General features: G+C 53.2%; 7 protein-coding genes across 7 annotated transcripts; 3 read left to right on the forward strand and 4 right to left on the reverse strand.

Moving 5' to 3' along the window:
* Window positions 1–1,679: 1,679 nt before the first annotated feature.
* Window positions 1,680–3,148, reverse strand: J4E85_006851 (uncharacterized protein; the record flags this gene model as incomplete). Its single annotated transcript, XM_051471086.1, has 3 exons — window positions 1,680–2,413; window positions 2,478–2,904; window positions 2,963–3,148. 3 exons carry the CDS (start codon window positions 3,146–3,148, stop codon window positions 1,680–1,682), a joined length of 1,347 nt encoding a protein of 448 aa, XP_051325296.1.
* Window positions 3,149–6,740: 3,592 nt separating this feature from the next.
* On the forward strand, window positions 6,741–7,535 carry J4E85_006852 (uncharacterized protein; the record flags this gene model as incomplete). The annotated part of the gene is made up of 1 exon (XM_051471087.1): window positions 6,741–7,535. One exon carries the CDS (start codon window positions 6,741–6,743, stop codon window positions 7,533–7,535), a length of 795 nt encoding a protein of 264 aa, XP_051325297.1.
* A 1,243-nt stretch (window positions 7,536–8,778) lies between these two features.
* On the reverse strand, window positions 8,779–9,985 carry J4E85_006853 (uncharacterized protein; the record flags this gene model as incomplete). The annotated part of the gene is made up of 4 exons (XM_051471088.1): window positions 8,779–9,198; window positions 9,247–9,295; window positions 9,345–9,586; window positions 9,641–9,985. The coding sequence occupies 4 exons, from the start codon at window positions 9,983–9,985 to the stop codon at window positions 8,779–8,781; spliced, it is 1,056 nt and encodes a 351-aa protein (XP_051325298.1).
* Window positions 9,986–12,093: 2,108 nt separating this feature from the next.
* Window positions 12,094–12,693, forward strand: J4E85_006854 (uncharacterized protein; the record flags this gene model as incomplete). Its single annotated transcript, XM_051471089.1, has 1 exon — window positions 12,094–12,693. The coding sequence occupies one exon, from the start codon at window positions 12,094–12,096 to the stop codon at window positions 12,691–12,693; it is 600 nt and encodes a 199-aa protein (XP_051325299.1).
* A 101-nt stretch (window positions 12,694–12,794) lies between these two features.
* On the reverse strand, window positions 12,795–14,443 carry J4E85_006855 (uncharacterized protein; the record flags this gene model as incomplete). The annotated part of the gene is made up of 3 exons (XM_051471090.1): window positions 12,795–13,379; window positions 13,430–14,169; window positions 14,227–14,443. 3 exons carry the CDS (start codon window positions 14,441–14,443, stop codon window positions 12,795–12,797), a joined length of 1,542 nt encoding a protein of 513 aa, XP_051325300.1.
* Window positions 14,444–15,255: 812 nt separating this feature from the next.
* J4E85_006856 (uncharacterized protein) lies at window positions 15,256–16,139 on the forward strand (the record flags this gene model as incomplete). The annotated part of the gene is made up of 3 exons (XM_051471091.1): window positions 15,256–15,435; window positions 15,528–15,940; window positions 16,052–16,139. 3 exons carry the CDS (start codon window positions 15,256–15,258, stop codon window positions 16,137–16,139), a joined length of 681 nt encoding a protein of 226 aa, XP_051325301.1.
* A 923-nt stretch (window positions 16,140–17,062) lies between these two features.
* On the reverse strand, window positions 17,063–18,745 carry J4E85_006857 (uncharacterized protein; the record flags this gene model as incomplete). Its single annotated transcript, XM_051471092.1, has 4 exons — window positions 17,063–17,960; window positions 18,012–18,388; window positions 18,589–18,693; window positions 18,743–18,745. The coding sequence occupies 4 exons, from the start codon at window positions 18,743–18,745 to the stop codon at window positions 17,063–17,065; spliced, it is 1,383 nt and encodes a 460-aa protein (XP_051325302.1).

Here is an 18,745-nt window from a genome sequence, read left to right on the forward strand (position 1 = left end):
ACCTATCCTCATATAATCGTAATACATACAACTACCTCGCGCCCATGTCTACTTCAAAACCTCCCCTCTTCGCACGACCGGCAGCCTCCGGAACAGCGGTAAACGGCACTTAGCACAGCCACACAGGCTGCAGCCACCTCACCACGTGCCTCACCAACCTTTCAACCCTATATCATAATAGAGAACATGATTCCACACATCACGCAGTTGCAGAATAACTTCCAAGGCGCAAGAAACTGACCGTCGTCTTCAGCCTCCATCCGGTCACAGTCTGCCTCGCGCCTCCATTCCAAGGTTTCTACTGCCTACACGACTGAACCGACCGGTATGCAAAATCACAAGCTCACAACCAAGTGAAGCATTCACCGGAGATGCGGCTCTGCTCGTACTCAAAGAACCATACCTTCTCGTAATCACAGAACTGAGTCGTTGTAATCAAGCCAGGCGCGTGACGCATGGAGCTGCAGGCAGAAAGTGGCTGTGCAAGGCGTTCCCGGAAGCCGCCGAAGACGGAGCACTGAACCACCGATATATATACCAGTCGCAGGAGAGACTCGGAACTCTGCAATCCTACTATGCCAAAAGATACAGCTATCTCTGTTAAATCCGATGGATTCCACATTTTCTGCTTGAACTGGTGTGAACCAGCGTCGTAAGCCCGATAACTCCATACTGACACGTTGTGTCCGCGGCATGGATACGCCCCGTCCTACCTAGGTATGGTATGCTGTAGCAACAACTACGTATATAAGCTGTAGAGAGAAGGTAAGACTGCATACGACTCAAATACCAGAAGAAGCAACAGCAGTCAACCAACAAACCTCATTGACTCAATCCCAAACATGTCCGCCCCCACTCCCACCGTCAACCTACCCAACCTCACAACCCACCAATCCATAACCGACACCCTCCATCGCCTGACCCTCGGCCTAGACAGCAACGACCGCTCCCTCGTAGAGTCCGCCTGTCACAAAACCCCCCAGATGACATTTACCTACGGGCCGCTGGGCGCCCAACAAACTGTCACAGGCTTCGACGCAATCAATCCATTGTTAGATCGCGTCTTCAACCTCATCACCACACATACCGTGAGCAATGTGAGAATAGAAGCGGAGAGCGAGAATGCGACCTTCGCGCGCATGACGGCGCATGTCATTTCGTACCATGTGAGAGAGGAAGAGGCGTTTGTGGCGGCTGATACGAGTTATACGGCGAGTTCGCTGTACGACATGCAGCTGCTCAAAGACGAGGACGACGGAGGATTGTGGAAGATCACGACATGGAACGCACGGATGTTGTGGACAACGGGAGATATCAAAGTCTTGCATCCATAAAGACATAATCTGCATATATCGACTATATAGAAGGAAACTTTTCTTTCCTCTCATTCTTCCAGGTATCTTCTTCTTTCCGTTAAGGTTTTATATCGTAAGGAAATATCGGTTACATAGTAGATCATATCGCTAATCCAGACGCCGGCGCCGAACCAACATGTCCCATTAATCGCTATTCTCGCACAGACGGACCAAAATGTCGCGCGCACTTGTGTGTCGTAAACACATGTACATGGGTATCAGAAGCAGCTTGCATAGAGCCAAAGGGGGAATTGAGAAGAAATCGCTCGGATGGGAATTCGGGTTAAGAAGATAGGAGTGTGGCTGGATGGTTCGTCGCCGCACTTAGAAGTAGTTGCCCTTGGGGATGGCGCAGAAGATGCCGACAGCGACGGCGGAGATGAGAAGAGCGCCGAGGATGGCTTGGATGAAGATGGTGTCCTGGATCTGGCGGAGAGCAGGCTCTTGGATCCAGACCTCACGGTCAAACACCTTCCTCACGACATTGCGCTTCTCGTAGCGGGCGACCCATGGCTCGTCTTCCCAAGAGTTGCTCGACGCGTGCGAGTCAACGCTCTGGAAGGAGTCAGACTTGAAGTCGTAGCTTTGCGGCTCGTCATCGGAAGCGAAGAGCTCCCATGGTCGCAGATGACGGTGGTGCATGCCGTGAAGAACGACACACATGCCCTTCCAGGCTGCGATCAACGTTGAGATACCAATGAAGAAGCCAATGAGGGAGATGACGCGCCATGCACGACCGGCGCTGCTGAGGGTGAGGATGATCGCGACGATCAAACCAGCAACTATGCCGAAGATACCGAGGCCGCGGGCGAAGATCACACGCGGACGGTTGCCATTGCATATGGTCCACCGAACAAAGTTGGGGTGCGCTTGGCAACGGAGCGACCACTCGACGGTGGTGATGATGTCGGTAAATGCCGACGGATGGGTCGTATTTTGCAGAGCGTGCAGCAGTGCTGTGCGCTCTTTCGACGAGAGGTTGAGCTGTCGCGAACCATTGTCGGCAATGTAGATGGAGATGATGCGGTTGATCTCTTCCCGGTAAGGCTGGACGGATACTGTGGTGGATGAGCGATTGGACCCTAGAGGCGAAGAAAGAAAATTAGCAAAGGTAATACTCACGTGGTTTCCACTTTAGTCCTGCGTTATCAAACGCACCAGCAGCACGTTGAGTGTGGTCAACTTTGCCGGTAGTCATGCTATCATCGTACGAGTCAAGGGAGTAGTCGCGCCTGGGTTCGACGCTGGTTGGCGTGCGAGGAGGCGTGAAGAAGGGGTTGTTGCTACCCTTCTCCGAATCAGCGACCTTGCCCTCGTTGGCGAAGTCGGTGCCCTTGAGCATGGCTGCAGCGTCGGCATTGTAGCTGACGGTGCCGGGCCTGGCTTCGGGGTTCTTTTCGCCAGTCCACTCGGGAGACAGAACCCTCTCGCTTTCCGGCAACGCATTGAAGCGCTTGACGTAGTCACGGTACCAGAGGAAGAATTGCAAGTTCTCAGCCGACAGTTCGATGTACTTGAGGAAGTTCATGAAGTCGCGGACAGTGCAGGGCTGGGAAGTGTCAGCAAAGGTACTTGGAAAGGTGATGCTCATGGAAGTGGCAACGTACAGGGCAAGCGCCGCCAGCGATGATGGTGTCAAAGGACAAGGCCTCGGGAATACCGTGGGACATGCCGCTGCTGCCAGACTTGATGGATGCATTGATCGACTTTCGCTTGTCTTCGGTGTTGGTGGAAGAGGCAGTGCTGGGACGAGGAGCTCGCTCTGGACGGCGATAAGATAGTGAGTAGACCATATTGGGCAGGATCCGGGGTCGAATCTGATCGCGGAAGGAACGTGGTGTTGCGGGGTGGCGACAGCACGTGGTCAATTGGTGAGATGGCAGGAGCAACCGTTCACACGCACCGTGCCGCGCGTGGAGATGGAATGCTATATACCTACTCGGCCGATGGGGCGAGTGGAGTAGTGAGACTGAGCTAGCAGAAGATCTGGAAGAAAGCTACTTGCGTAGTCGTCCAGTAGTCGAGCGCTGAGACCGATTGCCGCAGGGCAGGGTGGTAGCGTGGATCTGACTAGTGAGGGCGAGCAAAGCTTGGGATGGAGGTAGAGGAAGTTTGCGCGTGGCCTCTGGCGAGGTAAAGTAAAGAAAGCAAAGTCACGGTCGAGCAGCGGTGTTTATACCCGCCTGCTCGGCATGGCCGTATTCCCACCAGGTCTTCCAGAAAGCGGTCCCTATTCGTGGCAGGCACATGGCTCTCCACCTTCACAGCTTCCTGCCGTCTGCGGGCATTTTCCCAAATGAGCCAGCTGTAGCGTGGGGACGTCAACGCCTGGTCGCACATGGGATCCTCGAGGTCGCCGACAAGTAGGTGCGCCCCACCGCGGCCGTACAGTAGACGGCATCGTGACGGACGGTAGACGCTAGCATGCCGGGACATCAAGATGTGCACTAGGCCCACGCGCCATGAGGAGTCGGCAATCTGGGCAGAACCCGTGTCGATCGTCTGGACCCGGCTAAGCTCCCTTCACAATTGCAAATCTCTGCCCTGTTTGCCGGCTTTTTGGCTTTCTACGAGACAGCGTGGCGCCGACGGTCAAATGTCACATTGCGGTGCAGCCGTTGGGAAATGAGGACTCGACACGCCTGCGTTGTCAGATTGCCTTGGTGTTTCAGCGATGCGAGGCATCTCAAGCTTAACGCTCGCAAGTGCGGGCGGAGAACCGAAGCGAGCGACGGTCAAGAAGCTGCTTCGAGAAGCTGCAAGAGTGACGTCCTCTCAGACAGCCACATTGTTGTTTTAGACAGCCACAAATTTCATAATTGTACGCGATCGACGCTGCATGCATAATGCCAGCGAGCAGATGAACGCCAATAGTCCAATCAGCGGCCGTCAGCGTCCTGATGGGCGGTCAGGATGCGCGCGCCCGGCCTCCGTCGTCACCATGCGTACCAAACTTTGCAACCATCGCTTAAGCCTGGACCTTCTCAAACATCTCCTCCCCAAAAGCTTTGCTCCATGCCCTCACCACTGGGAGTAGTCTTGTGGCTTGCGAGTCAGTATGATAACGTCGAACTGGTGGGTAAGGCAAAAGAAGAGCTGATGGCGCCCAGGCTACGGCCCATCTAGTATGCAGCAACGGCAAAAGCAGATATGCCGCCTACGACATCTTCGAGTGCGAGCCAAGATGGGGAAAGCGCCACCATTGCCAGGTCCCTGGAATTTGGAAGTCCGGACTCATCGGACTCATTCCGTGTCAGCCAGCCTGATAACGACGAATGGCTATTACTCGGCCGAATAGGTCGTGTGCAGGGTCTTCACAGTTGAACTCAACCCCTATGTATAGACTGCGGAGTTTCCGCGGATGAACAAATAGGAAGGGCCTATTCCGACGACATCCGTCGAGGCCAAAGATGAGTCGCGGACACGATATGCTGCGTGAGTTCTTACACGGTGTACTTGCCATATCAACACCAGAGTCTCAGCACGACCGAAAGTCAAATCTTGTCCCCGCTGATGGATGATCGATCATGTGCCTACCAGCAAGCGTGCAAACACCGAAACCTTCTGCAGAATACCTCGTTCTTGGGACGAATGTGCGCTGGAGCTGGGCTGCTAGCTCAAACGCTTTATACGCGCCGTACAACGGTACAGATGTAGCGCTAGAAGCTAGAGTCGCCGAAACTCTGGTAGTCGACAAAGTTGACAAGTCTGAGGCTGACTGACTGAGTCGCAACCCGGCATTGCCAAAAGCGGGTTCGCGCACTCTTATGTTTCCCCAACGGGCGTTGTGAGACGTGATCGCTCATCACATTTCTGTGCGCAGCATACGATAGTTGCCACCGCAAACTTTCGCAGTGCTCGACCAAATCTTATGAGAATGCGCGCAACATCCTCTGCGTTTGGCCAGCGCATGTTACCAAGCCGCCCAGCCTAGCAGCTCCCCGATCAGTGGGACTTTGATGCTAACATCGAGACTTCTTCTAGTGGCATGCGCTTTGGCCCCGCCGATTGGACTCAACCCTCAGACTGGGAAATTTGGCGTCATTGGGGATACGTGTGGCGTCCGTCTCGTCGCATTGGACCCTGCGCAGTCGATTTGCAAACGGGATGTGTTGCTGGGAGTTCTTCTTTTCTTCTTCCCGTGTAACGTTGTTGCGATTGCTTCCGAAGCCCTGGATCTGGAGTGCGCCTGGTCGTACCGATAAGATGCATCCAAGCCACGATTCCGTGTACCTGAACTATTCGATTCTTCGCCAGGAAGCACCACGTGCAACTGTCCATCTCCCGCTCTCCGGTTTCCCGTAGACGTCACCCAACAGCATCTTCCTGGAAGGGTGTTCTACTTCGCAGGACCGAGCGTTTCAGGTCACCAACAACCGAAAAGGGTGGGCATGTGGACGCGACGACAGCGGGAGGCTCAGGGGAAAACTCGCATGCTCGCGTGGCCTGGGATGTAGCGCGACGCCTTCAAATTATGAGTCTGGGTGACCTCATTGGTGCGCTGCGCGGCTCATGAGAAATGCGCATAATGCTCTCCCGTCTTTGCAAAATACCATGCCCTCATCTCCGTCCCGTGCGCAATTGTGATCTTTAACTTTTTTTTTCGACCACAGCCGAGCACCTAGGCAACTACAAGGCCTGGTCGCTACGTGGCCGGTGCTGCAGAGCCTGCCGTGAATGTGGGTTGAGCGAGGCAACTCATGTGCTGTAGAGCTGACCAACATGTGTGGGATGTCATCCGTCTGTCCAGGTGGCGTTGCTGGTGGGCGGGATCAATACATTGGATACGTGGGTAGTCGGGTCGCGTCTGACTAGGTGGTGGCATAACTATCGGCTGCGATTTGAGTTCTTGCGGTCATGCTGTCAAAGTGAATATCCCATCCCTTGGCTTGGCGCAGGTGGTGTTGGCGGTGAGTGCTCGAGGCAGTCGCGATGAGCGTCCCAGTCAGCTTATATGGAAGGACGAGTTGGTGACACCTGCCACATTGCGCCGTCGTACGTATACGACAACACGCAACATGGCATCACCTCATCTTCATACTAACGGGCATGTGGTCTACTGGCCATTCATCTTACCTCCGCTTCTCTCAATTTCCCCCTTCACCACTGTCCTCGATCTTTCCCATGTCATTGAACGCCGTCCCACCACTTCCACGTTCTGTCGTCGTCGTGCCACGCAGTTGCATGAGCAACCGCGAATCCATGGCGACTGCGACTTCCAGAGTCATCCGGTCTTTCGTGATGTTTGGCGCAAGACCTTCCTGAACTACCAAGACAGCATGTTGACGCCCAACACTTCACTTGCATCTCAATCTTTCCGCGCATATCCATCCCGCCATTTCTCGGTGCGAGGTTCAGCATTACTTCCTCATACAGATCGCTGCCATGGGACCCGACGATGGCCACTTGCTCCGGCAAGATCCAAAGTTGGGCTTCATAGTCGTTCGTTTCAACAGGAGCTCTATTACTCCCATCTCTCCCAATACTCCCGCTAGCGTACATCATATCGGCACTTATCATACCTTCGCCAACGCTCAGGCCACGGCCCTCAGACTTTTCCAGCTCGCACTGAACGACTTCTATCGCAGGGGACAAAGCGGTCGATACTTCAACCGGATCGACCTCGAGCAGTCGGGATCGATTATGATATATCAACAGCGTCCGAGTAATGGATACATGGCCACTCGCGAATTAGTAGTCAGCGAGTTTCGGGTGGTGCTAGTCAACATGTCGGACAACTTCTGGGAGGTGGAAGCGCGTCTTATAAGAGAGAAATTCACGTTGGTAAATCCGCACGGTGGCTTCATGGACAATACGCCAGTACCTGAATCGAAGATGCCCACTGTGAGGCTTCCCCGCAAGCCGGATCAGCGCGATAATCCAGTAACCCCGAGCCACGATACCATGCAAGAAGAGCATATTACCCTGCCTGAGCTCGCTCAACCCTCTTCGCAGTTTCCTCCGCTAGGTCCACAGTACGATCAAGAAACTCAGCCAGACTGGACGCGGACTCGTACACCGTTGTTCGACCGTCGAGCCGACCCACCCTTCCGCGGGCCCGGCCACAGACCATACGCTCAAACCATGGTCTTCTCGCCGCCTCCACCCACTTTACCCGGACTTTTTGGCGCACAAGACTCCGGAGGTATCTGGTCGGAGGCAACAAGAGCTGCTGTCTAGGGAGACAGTGAAACAAATGTTGATTAGGGACACAGAGAAACACAAGTTCATTCAGATATCCTCCGCAATGCAGCAAGAGAGGGCGTTCCTGAGTTAGTACGTGTGTGCCGAAAGCTCGAAGCAGAGGGGTCATTGACTGAGAAGAGCTATTATGGTTAGACTTGGAATTATTCGGTACGCGACCTTGGTACAAGCGGTTTACATACCTGTACAGTCAAGAAGCTGACTTCTAAAATCACAGTCGATGGAAGGGTGGCATTGTTCAGTCCTCTACATTGCGAATAAATGCTTTGATAAACCTTTCATTGGATTGTCCAAGCGATGGGGATCATACTGTGATCACAACGTGATGCATGCATTACCTTTTCTGACCATCTTCCTGCAAATCTTCCCTTCTTCCATCCTCTTGCGCTAAGACGCACTAGCAGATACGACAAACAGCCAGTCAGTAACCATCTCCACCTTCACCCTCTGTACTCACCATTCTAGCCGTACCGCAGCTCACAAGACCTTTCATACAAGTCCTTATCCTTGTCGTCGTCTTCAGTGCCACCGCCATGGCTAATGACCTTGACACCTGACGCTGGAAAGGGAGCACACGCTTTGTGAACATTATGACTGACTTACCTTACCCCCACAACTGCTAGAAGACAGTGTATGTGTATTGCAAGTCATGATGTGGTAGTGTGGTGGCTGAATGTGAAGTAGCGAGTTCCAAGAATTCCATCTAGTAGGGAAGAACTGCGTTATGCTGCTTTTGATGGATATCAAGGACTTGAATTGGATGGGCGATCTAGCGGGTAGAGTAGCACGTCGAGGTAATGAACTGCACTATGGCTTCCTCCCATACTTGCAACTCCTGAAGATCTTGCAACCGTCTATATTGCAGTCACAAAAACGTGACGTGATCTACTAGATCAGATAAATTAATCGGTAAACATCGGTGACTACTGCACGTTAGAAAGTGGGTGTGTGGGGTCTCACCGATCGAAGCAGGTGTGAGTGGGGCTCTGCGGGAGAGGCGCATCAGGCACGAACACGCGAAGAAAAGCACCGGAGATGCATATAGCGGTAAGCTACCCCGTACATCAGATCTACAAGATCTACGAGGCGGAAGCAACAAGGTCCCAAAAAAGAACACCACTGACGCGTGATCATGTGAACAAGCGTCAAAGCTCCCAGCCATCCACCCATCTCTGCGTTGTTGCCAAAAGCAGAACATGGGTAAAGAGAAATATGCGATCTACGCACGGAACGCTTTACCCGTGGAAGCAACCGTCCACGTAGCGTTCGAATGCCCCGGAAGCGCGGGGATCCAGCTTTGATCACCGATGTCCTCGATGACCTTTCGCGGCACGCTGCAACTGTTCATCATCTCCATGCTTTGTGTTTTCATCGATGAACAGCCGACGTAGCATTCCTCGTCCATGATCTTTTGAAGCGAGTCGTCTTTCCAGCCGAAGATGTAGTCGCCGTGGTTGCCGTACCCGGTGTGGTCGTCGAATGAGTAGACGAAAGGCTGGCTACCGTCTGTTGGCCAGAGAGAAGCGTCATTGAAGGGTGCGGTTTCGTAGATTACTTCGTACATGAGTTGCGGCGTGCGAACGGGATGAGAGGCTGGGCAGGGACCTTGGCTCTCGAATGTACCCGAGACGGGGTAGGCCTGTGATGCGTTAGAAGACACAGTCTCCAAAGGGCCCAGGGATCATACCATATGAGCCATGTGATCCGGCGAATCTAGGTCTTCACCATTCCAACACCTGCTTCAGTCAGCATCCTTCCCTTTGCGAGATCTGCGTCACTACTCACGTCGGGAACCTCAAGTTGACCATGATGCCTGCTGGGCAAGGTTTGGTAGGGAACGCTTTGGTTTCTGGAAAGCGTGTGCTCGGGTCTTGCAGACAAGTATATGTAAGTTGAGGATACCTATCCGCTTCTGCCTTTGTAGATGCGATTGGTGAGCCGATGAGCATACGAAAGCCCGGTTGGAACGCCTTGACCTTCGCTTTCTGTTGGTAGTCGGCAAGCTGATTCTGCATGTAGTAAACAGTCTTCACAGGTGGACAGTCAGTGCATGTCCCTAGGCAACTTGTCTATCTACTCACCATACCGCCGTTTTGACCCTCAAATCCTGCATTGCCTTTTTGACTAACACGCTTGTAGGTACCATTCCTTGCGCGAAAGTAAAGAGAAGCCGTCCAGTAGTTGGAGAAGTCATCTGCAGGCTGGCAAGTCGTGCATGTGGACATCGCAGGTGGGTCGTGAACATCCGGGCTCATATCAGGAACAAACGAGTTTCCTCCGATGATCTGGTGGAGATGCGATGATGGAGCGTTGCCTGGTTCAACCAAAGGGTCAAGGCGATCTACGACCAGCTGCGAGCATCCGAATCGAATAAGAGCCTGAGTCGGGGCAACGAGCACCAGGCCGGCCAGGAAGTTCCAGAGCATCTTGGGCTATCTTGGTATGAACACAGCGTAATGATGAAGCGATGGGTGCGTTCTGGATCAGAGTGCTCCGACTTATGTATCAACGGGTAGAACCTCTTCGAGGCAGGAGTGCATGTGCCGAACGACGCACCTCACAGCCTGCATCGCAACTTATCGCTACAATCGCAGTAGCTGCCTGATCCATAAGGGATGGAAGCTGTCAGTGTCTGGTCCAGAAAGTATATTACCCCACCTGAGCCATGTCAGTGACTGTTGAACGCGTCTGATGAAAGAGCAAGTGCCGGGCTGGGTGGGTCATCGTTCATATGGGTTCTGTCGGACACATTGCAGTCAATCTCCAGACCCCTTCAACTGGATGTCTATCAAGAGACGCAAAGTTCACTGATTGCTCAGGTTGTTGCTATTCGACAATTGATAGTGTAAATGCATTCGGTGCTGATCCATACGTGATGAAGTCCGCTCGCTCTGACATAGAGAGCTACATACAGAGCGACGATGTGCGCAGAACGACTTCGGTGTCACCGAGGTAAGCACCAATCCCTTGTGGCAGAATAAGACTCCTCACTGTCTTGCACATCGTCCAGCGGTCGCTTGATGGAAGCTCTGAGGGTACCAACCCTTGTCGCAGTATATTGCGCCGGAGATTGAAGTAGACAAGGCACGGTAAGGGTTATGCTTAAGTCGGAAGCCTTTCTCACATCATGCCTCGAAAGAATTCAAAGGTGTTGCACGCCATCTGTGACTTGGGATGAAAGCAAGCTCCGCGATGGTTGTCCGCATAGCCGGATTGACCCCACAGGCCGTGCGTGCCATCAGGTATATTGGTATGCGGGGCATCAGCCATGACGACTGTGTAGTGTGTAGCCATTCTTTGCTCTGATCGAGGCTGCTCTTGAGCTGGAAACCCGCAAAGCATGCGCGTTGGGCAGCTGAAAGAATGGCTATCGGGGCCTGGCGCGAGGTGCTGGTACTCGATCGGCGCGTGAGGCGTCCGTGGGCGTAGTGCAGAGGGCGTGTCGCGCATTACGCGGAAGGTATACGGCCGCGGATACCCCCACAGACAGCGTGGGTGACATGTAAAATGGACGACGCCCCTGAACCAAGTTTGTTGCGCGATGGAGGTGACAGGTGCGCGATAGCAAGCCTCGCGCCACAATGCCTGTCGCGCGCGTCCCAAAGCGGTATAGTCACTTCGCCGACACGTGTCAGCTCAACCATCAAACTCACCGCTTGAGCCTCATTTCCCATCACGATCGTTCGCTTCACGTGCAAACCCGCAGTAATGGAGATCTAGGTGCAGGAACGCACCAATCATTGTTCTGTATTGTCCAAGATGCTGCACGTAGGATGCAAACGCTTATGTCTCACATTTGGTCTGCAGCGTGTGCTCCACGCGCAGAGCTGGTTCCGTGGAATGACTCTTATCATGCGTGCGCGATCGTTGAGGCTGTTGACGAGGCTAGACTTGGATGTGATTCCCTTTGCTAGACCGCTTGGTGTTGTCTTCCCCATAGCGGTGTGCTGTCTGGAGTGGATCGTGAACCCGGAGCCGCGTCTTCGTAGCATATAGTCTGTAGTTCCCTCTTTGAGAGTGCCGTATACTATTCCTCTCCCTCGTCGTATACATTCCGTATAGTTATCTGTCGAACACAGCACCAATGCCTATCATGTCGCCTCACGTCATCACTGCTTTTCAGCAGTATCTCAGATGGGATAACGATATCAAAAGACATATCGATGCGAAGAATCGGGCACGAACATCTTCCATCACCCGAAGTGGTCACAGTACTTCTACAGAATGGCAAGAGCAGATCATGTGGCGACCAGGCCATGTGAGGAGGAACTCAGCAGGCAGTGAGCGTTCAATGTAAGGCCGCAAGGATGGGTCTTTGTTGATAGGTATGTCTTTCACCTTCACTTCACGAATTCGAAGACACAAGCAACATGCTTCAACTATCACCATCACCACTCATGAGACCTGAAGCCATGAGAAAACTTTGCGCGTGGAAAGTTTCTCTCGCTCAACCTCATCCTCACACACAATCTCTGCGGATATTGTACAGCATACTAATAACTACATCCAGGAATCTCTCGCGAATTCCTTCAACATGACCAACCAGGGCAGCTACAAGCGCCCAAATAACGACAAGATCAACTACCATCCCACCCCCGGGGAGGTCGTCACCAAGTTCACGGCGTACGCCGGCTACGTCAACCTACCAGTTGGCGACTACAAGACCTTCGAGATCTGTCCTTCGGCCCAGGACGACACCCCCCTGGAGCCTACGGAGGACGATCCCTACCACGTTCCCGCCTACTTTGACCTGAGCGAGGCGCCTACATCCACACCTGAAGAGGTCAAACTCGAGTTCAACCCTCCGCTTGTGCACTACGCGGAGCTCAGGGGTGGCCTCCCAATCGGCTATGTCTGGATCCCACCGAGTTCCCCCGAGCCGATGCTGCGCGAAGGCACTCCCGAGCAGGATGTCGCTTTCACCACTCCGTTGCGGCCGGCGAGGAGCATGGGTTCTACCACGAAGCGCAAGAAGACTGTCACTTTTGACCTCAGTCCCCGGAAGAAGCGCAAGCGAGATACTACCGCTGAGTATCAGGCTCGCTTCACCAGCCCGCTGTCGGAGGATCTGTCAGATGCGCCTGATGGTTTGCTGACGCCTGAGCCGAGGAAGCTTGTACTACGCCGTCGCTAGTGGGTGGGACATGGGAGTTGGGTGGGTGATGATAGACAAGGTTAGGTGGTAGACCGAGGAGAGGAGAGATTACTACGTTTGGGATATGGTTGGTACCAGGGCTATAGCTGCTTCTTCCCATTTGCCTTCAATGCCATACCCTTCTGTCTCTTCACACCCGCGAATCCTTCTAATATGCTAACCCACATCTGCACCAACATGATGACAATCCTCACAACCTGATCCTTCCACTCCAGAACTGGTTTCCTTCCCCTCATAAATTTGGCATCTATTACTTCCCATCCGGCATCGCCACCCAAAGCTTCTCCTACCTGCAATCCACTCCGGCATCCGTCTTCATGAAAACCGTATCCTGTCCATGCGCCTGCGTACCAAATGCCTTGCTTTCCTTGGATCTCGTGGAGACGGTCTTGCGCAAATACCATGCGCGAGTTGTAAAGCGGATGTCGGTATTGGTATGTTGCCTGGGTGAGTGCAGGAGAGGGAGGATGTGGTGGGTTGAGAGTGACGAGGACGTTCTTGTAGACGTCACGGGGGATGTGCTGCAAAGTGTTCATGTCGTAGGTTAGGCAGACGGTCTGGAGGGCACCAGAAGAAGTAGTCAGGTTTGCAGATGATGGTGTTTTCTGCTTGGAGGTGATGAGGTAGTTCCAGGCGGACCATGCTGTGCGTCGTCGAGGCATGAGCTGGGTGTTGTTAGCAATAATTGAGTATATTCAAAGCATTCAAGACTCACTGAAAGATCAGAATGCAGGTATGCTGTGTTTGGTGTGGTTTCGAATGCGTCCAGGATGTCCTTTTCCGTCGCTGTCGCCTCGTCGCCTAACATCCACCTCGCCTGGTCTCCATGACAAGCAAGTACTACTTCGTCAAAAGCCTCTGTCTGACCTTCTCCCCTTCCACCCAGCCTTAATTCGACTTTACCACCTTTCCTTGTTGCCGCTAGAACCGGCGTTCCAAGATGGCCTTCGCAATTGCCAGCCAGGTCCAGGACCGCATCTATGTATTTGCTAGATCCTCCTTCAACAGTCAACCAAGGTGGTCTCTCTGCTATGGTACTAAGTAGGTGGTGATTCCACATGAACCGTACCAACGTCAATGCCGGAAACTCCAAAGCGCATTTATCCGCGCCCGTACTCCATACGCACGCCGTCATTGGGATGAGGTAGTCATCTCTGAACGCATCTGAATACCCTTCTCTTTCGAGATACTCGCCGATGCTCATTTCTGTAGCGGCGACAGCTGCAGGCGAACCTGGTGGGATGGCCAGAAGATCCAGAGCAAATTGATTGAAGCGGATGATGTCGAATATCATGCGCCAGAAGGAGAGCTTAAGCGCATTGGAAGGTTGCGCGAAGAGTGAGCTGCCTGACGTGCCCGACCATTCAAAAGCACCAGCATCGCGAGATATGCCAAAGGTCATCTCCGAGGCGACGGTCTTGACACGCAACGCTGAGAGAAATTCGATGAAGTTTGCTGCACGTTCGTTAGACTTAAATCTATGTAGACATGTGGTTTTGATAGGGAACGAACGGTACGTAGCGGTGTTGAGGACGATGAAGCCCGTATCAACAGGCGTGCTCTTGCCATTGTGTGTCCACGGCACTGTGTTGGTATGACCACCAAGACGTTCCTCTTTCTCGAAAAGATGCACTTCATGCTGGGTATTGCGAAGTGCGTAGAGGGCGCTCAGGCCAGATATGCCACTGCCGACGATGGCTATGCGCTTCTTCCCCATCTTCCCGGACATGATCAACTAGCGCGTAATTATGGCGAGGATACTAACAGCCAGGTACACGGTTGGAGTTGACGCACCAGAGTGACGAAAGAAATTGAGCAAAGGAAAGCTGCTGCTGCAAAGATGCGAGTCATGATGTCATTGATTTGAAGCGAATGCCGTTTCAGTCGGCGCATGACTAGTGTCGAGGGAAAGTACGCACGCTCGAAATGTAGGCATTGTAGGTATCGTGAACTCTCAGCTGCGTGTTCTGAACGCAGGAAGAGGTCCGCGGCATTATACAGTCACTTGGCCATGGGTTCGAGACCCGCTCTCTTGTGGACACGGCAGACTAGGGCCCATGGCATTATCAGCATTATTGTGGAGCTGACTTTGCATCTTCGCATTGCTACCATGTGGAATACATGAGACAGTCAGGAACTATACGACACGGCTGATGTGCAGGTGGCTCTCAAGGGGCCACAGCAACACCTACGTAATCACAACTTGGGCATCGACGACGCTCGTGTTGGGTAATGCGTTTTGCTAGCAAGCTGCGACAGGAGGTACCTTCATCGTATCAAGCAGGAGTGATGATATGAACGCAGTAAAGGATGTTGGGTGGCCTTGCCGCTTGGAGGTTCCCCAGATGCAGAAGCGTAGTGGCACACGTGACACGGCAGGGATGACCTTGGCAAGTGCGTAATGCGCCTCATGAGCTCCGACTCCAGGCTCGACGCTGCATTCACAAACACATCCAACCCAGGCCGCCATTCACACTCAAGGACGATAGCCCTCCATAAACAACGAAGCCTACACTGCGCAATCCAGACTTCACCGCCGCCATGTCCAACCTTATCGACGCCGATGCAGGCACCGAGCGCTTCAGCGGCTACGAAGCCGAGTTGAAGCTGGTGCAGGCCGACCTCAGCCAGCAAATAGAGCAGATCAAAGAGACCAGCGGAGAGCCCCGGAAAGCCGCGATTAGCAGGGCAGAGCGCGCGCTGGAAGAAGCCGAAGAGCTGGTGAGTCGCCGCCTAAACACACCTGTTGCGCATGCGACAGCCACCACCACCACCATGTACAAGACCGCGCAGCTAACTTACCTACCCACCAGATCGGCCAAATGCGCCTGGAAAAGTCCAACATCCCCGCCAACCTCAAGTCGAAATACAACGCGCGCTTCCGCAACTTCGAACACGACCTCGACACGCACAAGCGCAAGCTAGAAACCTACACGACGGACAAGGCCAAGCTCTTCGGCGACCGCTACACCGACAACCCCGAAGGTGGCGATGCGCAGCTCGAGCAGCGCCAGCAACTCCTCTCCGGAACCGATCGCCTCAACAGGTCGAGTGGCCGGCTGAGGGAGAGCCAACGCATCGCGCTCGAGACGGAACAGATTGGCGCGGGCACACTGAGCGATTTGCATAGGCAGAGGGAACAGATTACGAATACGAGGGAGAGGCTGCTGGAGAGTGAGAGTTATACTGATCGGAGTATCAAGACGTTGAGGGGCATGGCGAGACGGTATGTTTTCCCGCTTCTTTCTGTTCATCACGCAAGCTCCGGTTGATGTGGAGTCTAGATGGATGCCCTTTTGATTCTTGCGAGAGAGAGTGCTAACGAGACTTTGTGTAGGATGGCGACGAACCGCATCATTACGATTGCTATCATCACCGTCTTGGTGCTGCTTATCATTGCGGTCATTTACAGCAAGTTCAGATGATTGCTTCCACGTGCGCGACGCGTTTCTGTTTGGCGTTTTGGAGCACAGTATATTGTACAGATGGGTATTGTTGGTTTGAGGTTTAGATATCGAATGGCATCCACAACTGTCGTTTCAGGGAGCAGCGTTCTGCTACATCTACAAGCCGCATATTCTGATTATTGAAGCCCATGCATTATTGTGTTCGCGTATTGATGGATCTGAAAATCCATGTGGTGTCTACTACTACCAGGGTATTACATTATCATCTAACCTTGTTCGCTTCCGTGCTCCCTCACAACAGTCGTGGTTGTATGCAGAATAGAATGTAGGTAAATCCAGACACCAGTGATTAGATATTACATATTTTGGGCGTAAAAGAGAGAATGTATGACAGAAATGCTCTAGAGAAGGAATGGCTGATGTGAAAATGCAAGATAACAAGTCTAAAGCGAACTTGTAGTAAAAGATGCGATGCTTAGGATGCACGCGTGGAAACAGGACAAAGTGTCGTTTCAAGATGTCGTCCAGCGTGGTGTGTAGCAGGGGTACATTAAGTAAGGGGCCCGGATCCTTTGTCGGCGCGGTGTTGACGGGGCTATTACCCGCGCCCGAGGCGGACGTTGTGTCTCTCCAATGACATGGCCTCAGCACGTGTGCGGCCATCGTGGTTGTCATCGGTGATGTGGTGGTGTAACGAGTGTGGCGATGACATGTCGTAGTCAAAAGCGACTCTGATGTTGCCGATGTTGGAGCCGCTGCATTGGCGGGGCTGAAGTAAGCCTGCTTCGGGTCGTAAGAGCGACATGAGTCGTATCTTCATCGTAGTATTAGATAATATAAGGACATGTTCTGTGGCGTCATGTTTGGATAACGAGCGTGTTGTTTAGGTGTGATGAATCGTAGGTTGTTCTGACAGGCGGAAGGATCATCTAGAGTCCCGTTCAGTCTGCGGATCCAACGGGAAAAGGCGTAAGAGGTAACTGTTTATCTTGTCCCGGCACAGGCGTCCGTGGTGGTAGTGGCGATGGCGTCCGCTGACTGCTTGATTGCCGGGCACTAGGACCCAGTGCCAACGGTGAAACGGTTCGTAGAGGGGCGGGGAAGGGTGGGCTAAAAGGTGTGACAGGCGACATGCGGAGAGGATCAATGCTTCCTTGGAAACGGGTAGCAGACCGTCCTCGTGGTGTGCTCTGTGTGCTTCGTCCAGAACTACTGCTTGCGTTGCGAGAATGGTTGTTGTAGCTGTGCATGCGGATTGTGGTCGGGCGGCTGTTTGTAATGGAGAAACGGCCGCTTGCGGTCCGAGAGAGCGTTGCTGGGAGTGGCTGAAGGGGCATCATGTCGCTTTGGACCGAATCTGCCCGCGGCGGAGTGTATGTCTCAAGCTTCATGGCCTGTGAGGTGTTTGGCCGCGACGATGACCGCGTGCTGGGTCTCGTCAATGTGGTGGCAGTACTGGGCCGGATGATAGTATTCCTAGACGTGTCTGGTGCCGTTCTCGCAGTGGCGGTGGGCGGACGAGTCATGGTCGTTCGTGCTGTGTTGGGTCTGGTCCTCGTAGCTGCGGTACCAGGCCGGAAGCTCGCCCGTGGGCCAGCTCCAGGCTTTTGGCGCTCGATATCGAAGGCTCGCTGGTCCGTGTATTGTGCCGCTGTCGAGAAGTAATGCGGTGCTATCAGAGCGAAGAGCGGTCGCATAGCTGGTAGACATGCACAAATGATTCCAACATTCACCTCCACCGCAGATAGTGTCGCGTGATCTTTGTTGTCGAACGAGACGTCGGTCGAGTTGGCGATGTCGTCCAAGGTATACAGTCGGATGATAGAGACCATGGTACCGCTGTTGATCCGTTAGCATTGTTGATACCCGAAACTGCCTGAGTTGCCCTACCTTGCGCCCAGCACGAACATGCCCACTAAGCCTTCCTTTTGTGATTTGGGTATTTGAAGGGCCCGGACGATAGACAATGGCATGAGGAAGATGACTACGTCTTGCGCAATGTTGACACCAGCATTCGTAACCCATATGACAAGTTGGTTCATGCAGCGTCCGTTCCCGATGGATTTGTCCCATGCAAAAGCGACGGGGCTGCAGATAAAGACGCTCGAGAAAGTCGACCAGCCGCCGTAGGCTACGACAACACCCAAGACAGCGAAGCACGCTATGCGGAAGTTTCGCACAGGAAAGATACGGAGATACTGTACAAGAATGGATATCTTTGTCACAGTGAGTGTGAGGTTGTAGACCCAGACGCTCGCCCAGAATGACTGTGTGATTGTTAGTCGCAATACAGATAAGCGATGAAAGGTAGAAGCCCCTCGGTGCATATAGGTGACGCATCTGCATCACTCAATGTCGTGACGACCGTAAGACGTGCTGCAGTCAGGCACCTCATCAGGCACCTCATAACACATGAGCCGGGATATCCAAGTATACCGTCGGAGAATGATGATTTTTCTGCACTTACAATTTCCAGTCTATCTAGCTTGTCGTCATCAATTCGCGCACCGTGCTCTCCAAGGCCATTCATCACTTGCTCCGCCGTCAGCACAGCAAGTGCGATGGAAAGAACCTATGAGTCGTCAGCAAAAGATGCACGCTGCGCAACCAGCTTCACTTACCAT

Source organism: Alternaria conjuncta, assembly GCF_024043145.1.
Source record: "Alternaria conjuncta strain BMP 0040 chromosome Unknown scaffold_9, whole genome shotgun sequence".
NCBI classification, from domain to species: domain Eukaryota; kingdom Fungi; phylum Ascomycota; class Dothideomycetes; order Pleosporales; family Pleosporaceae; genus Alternaria; species Alternaria conjuncta.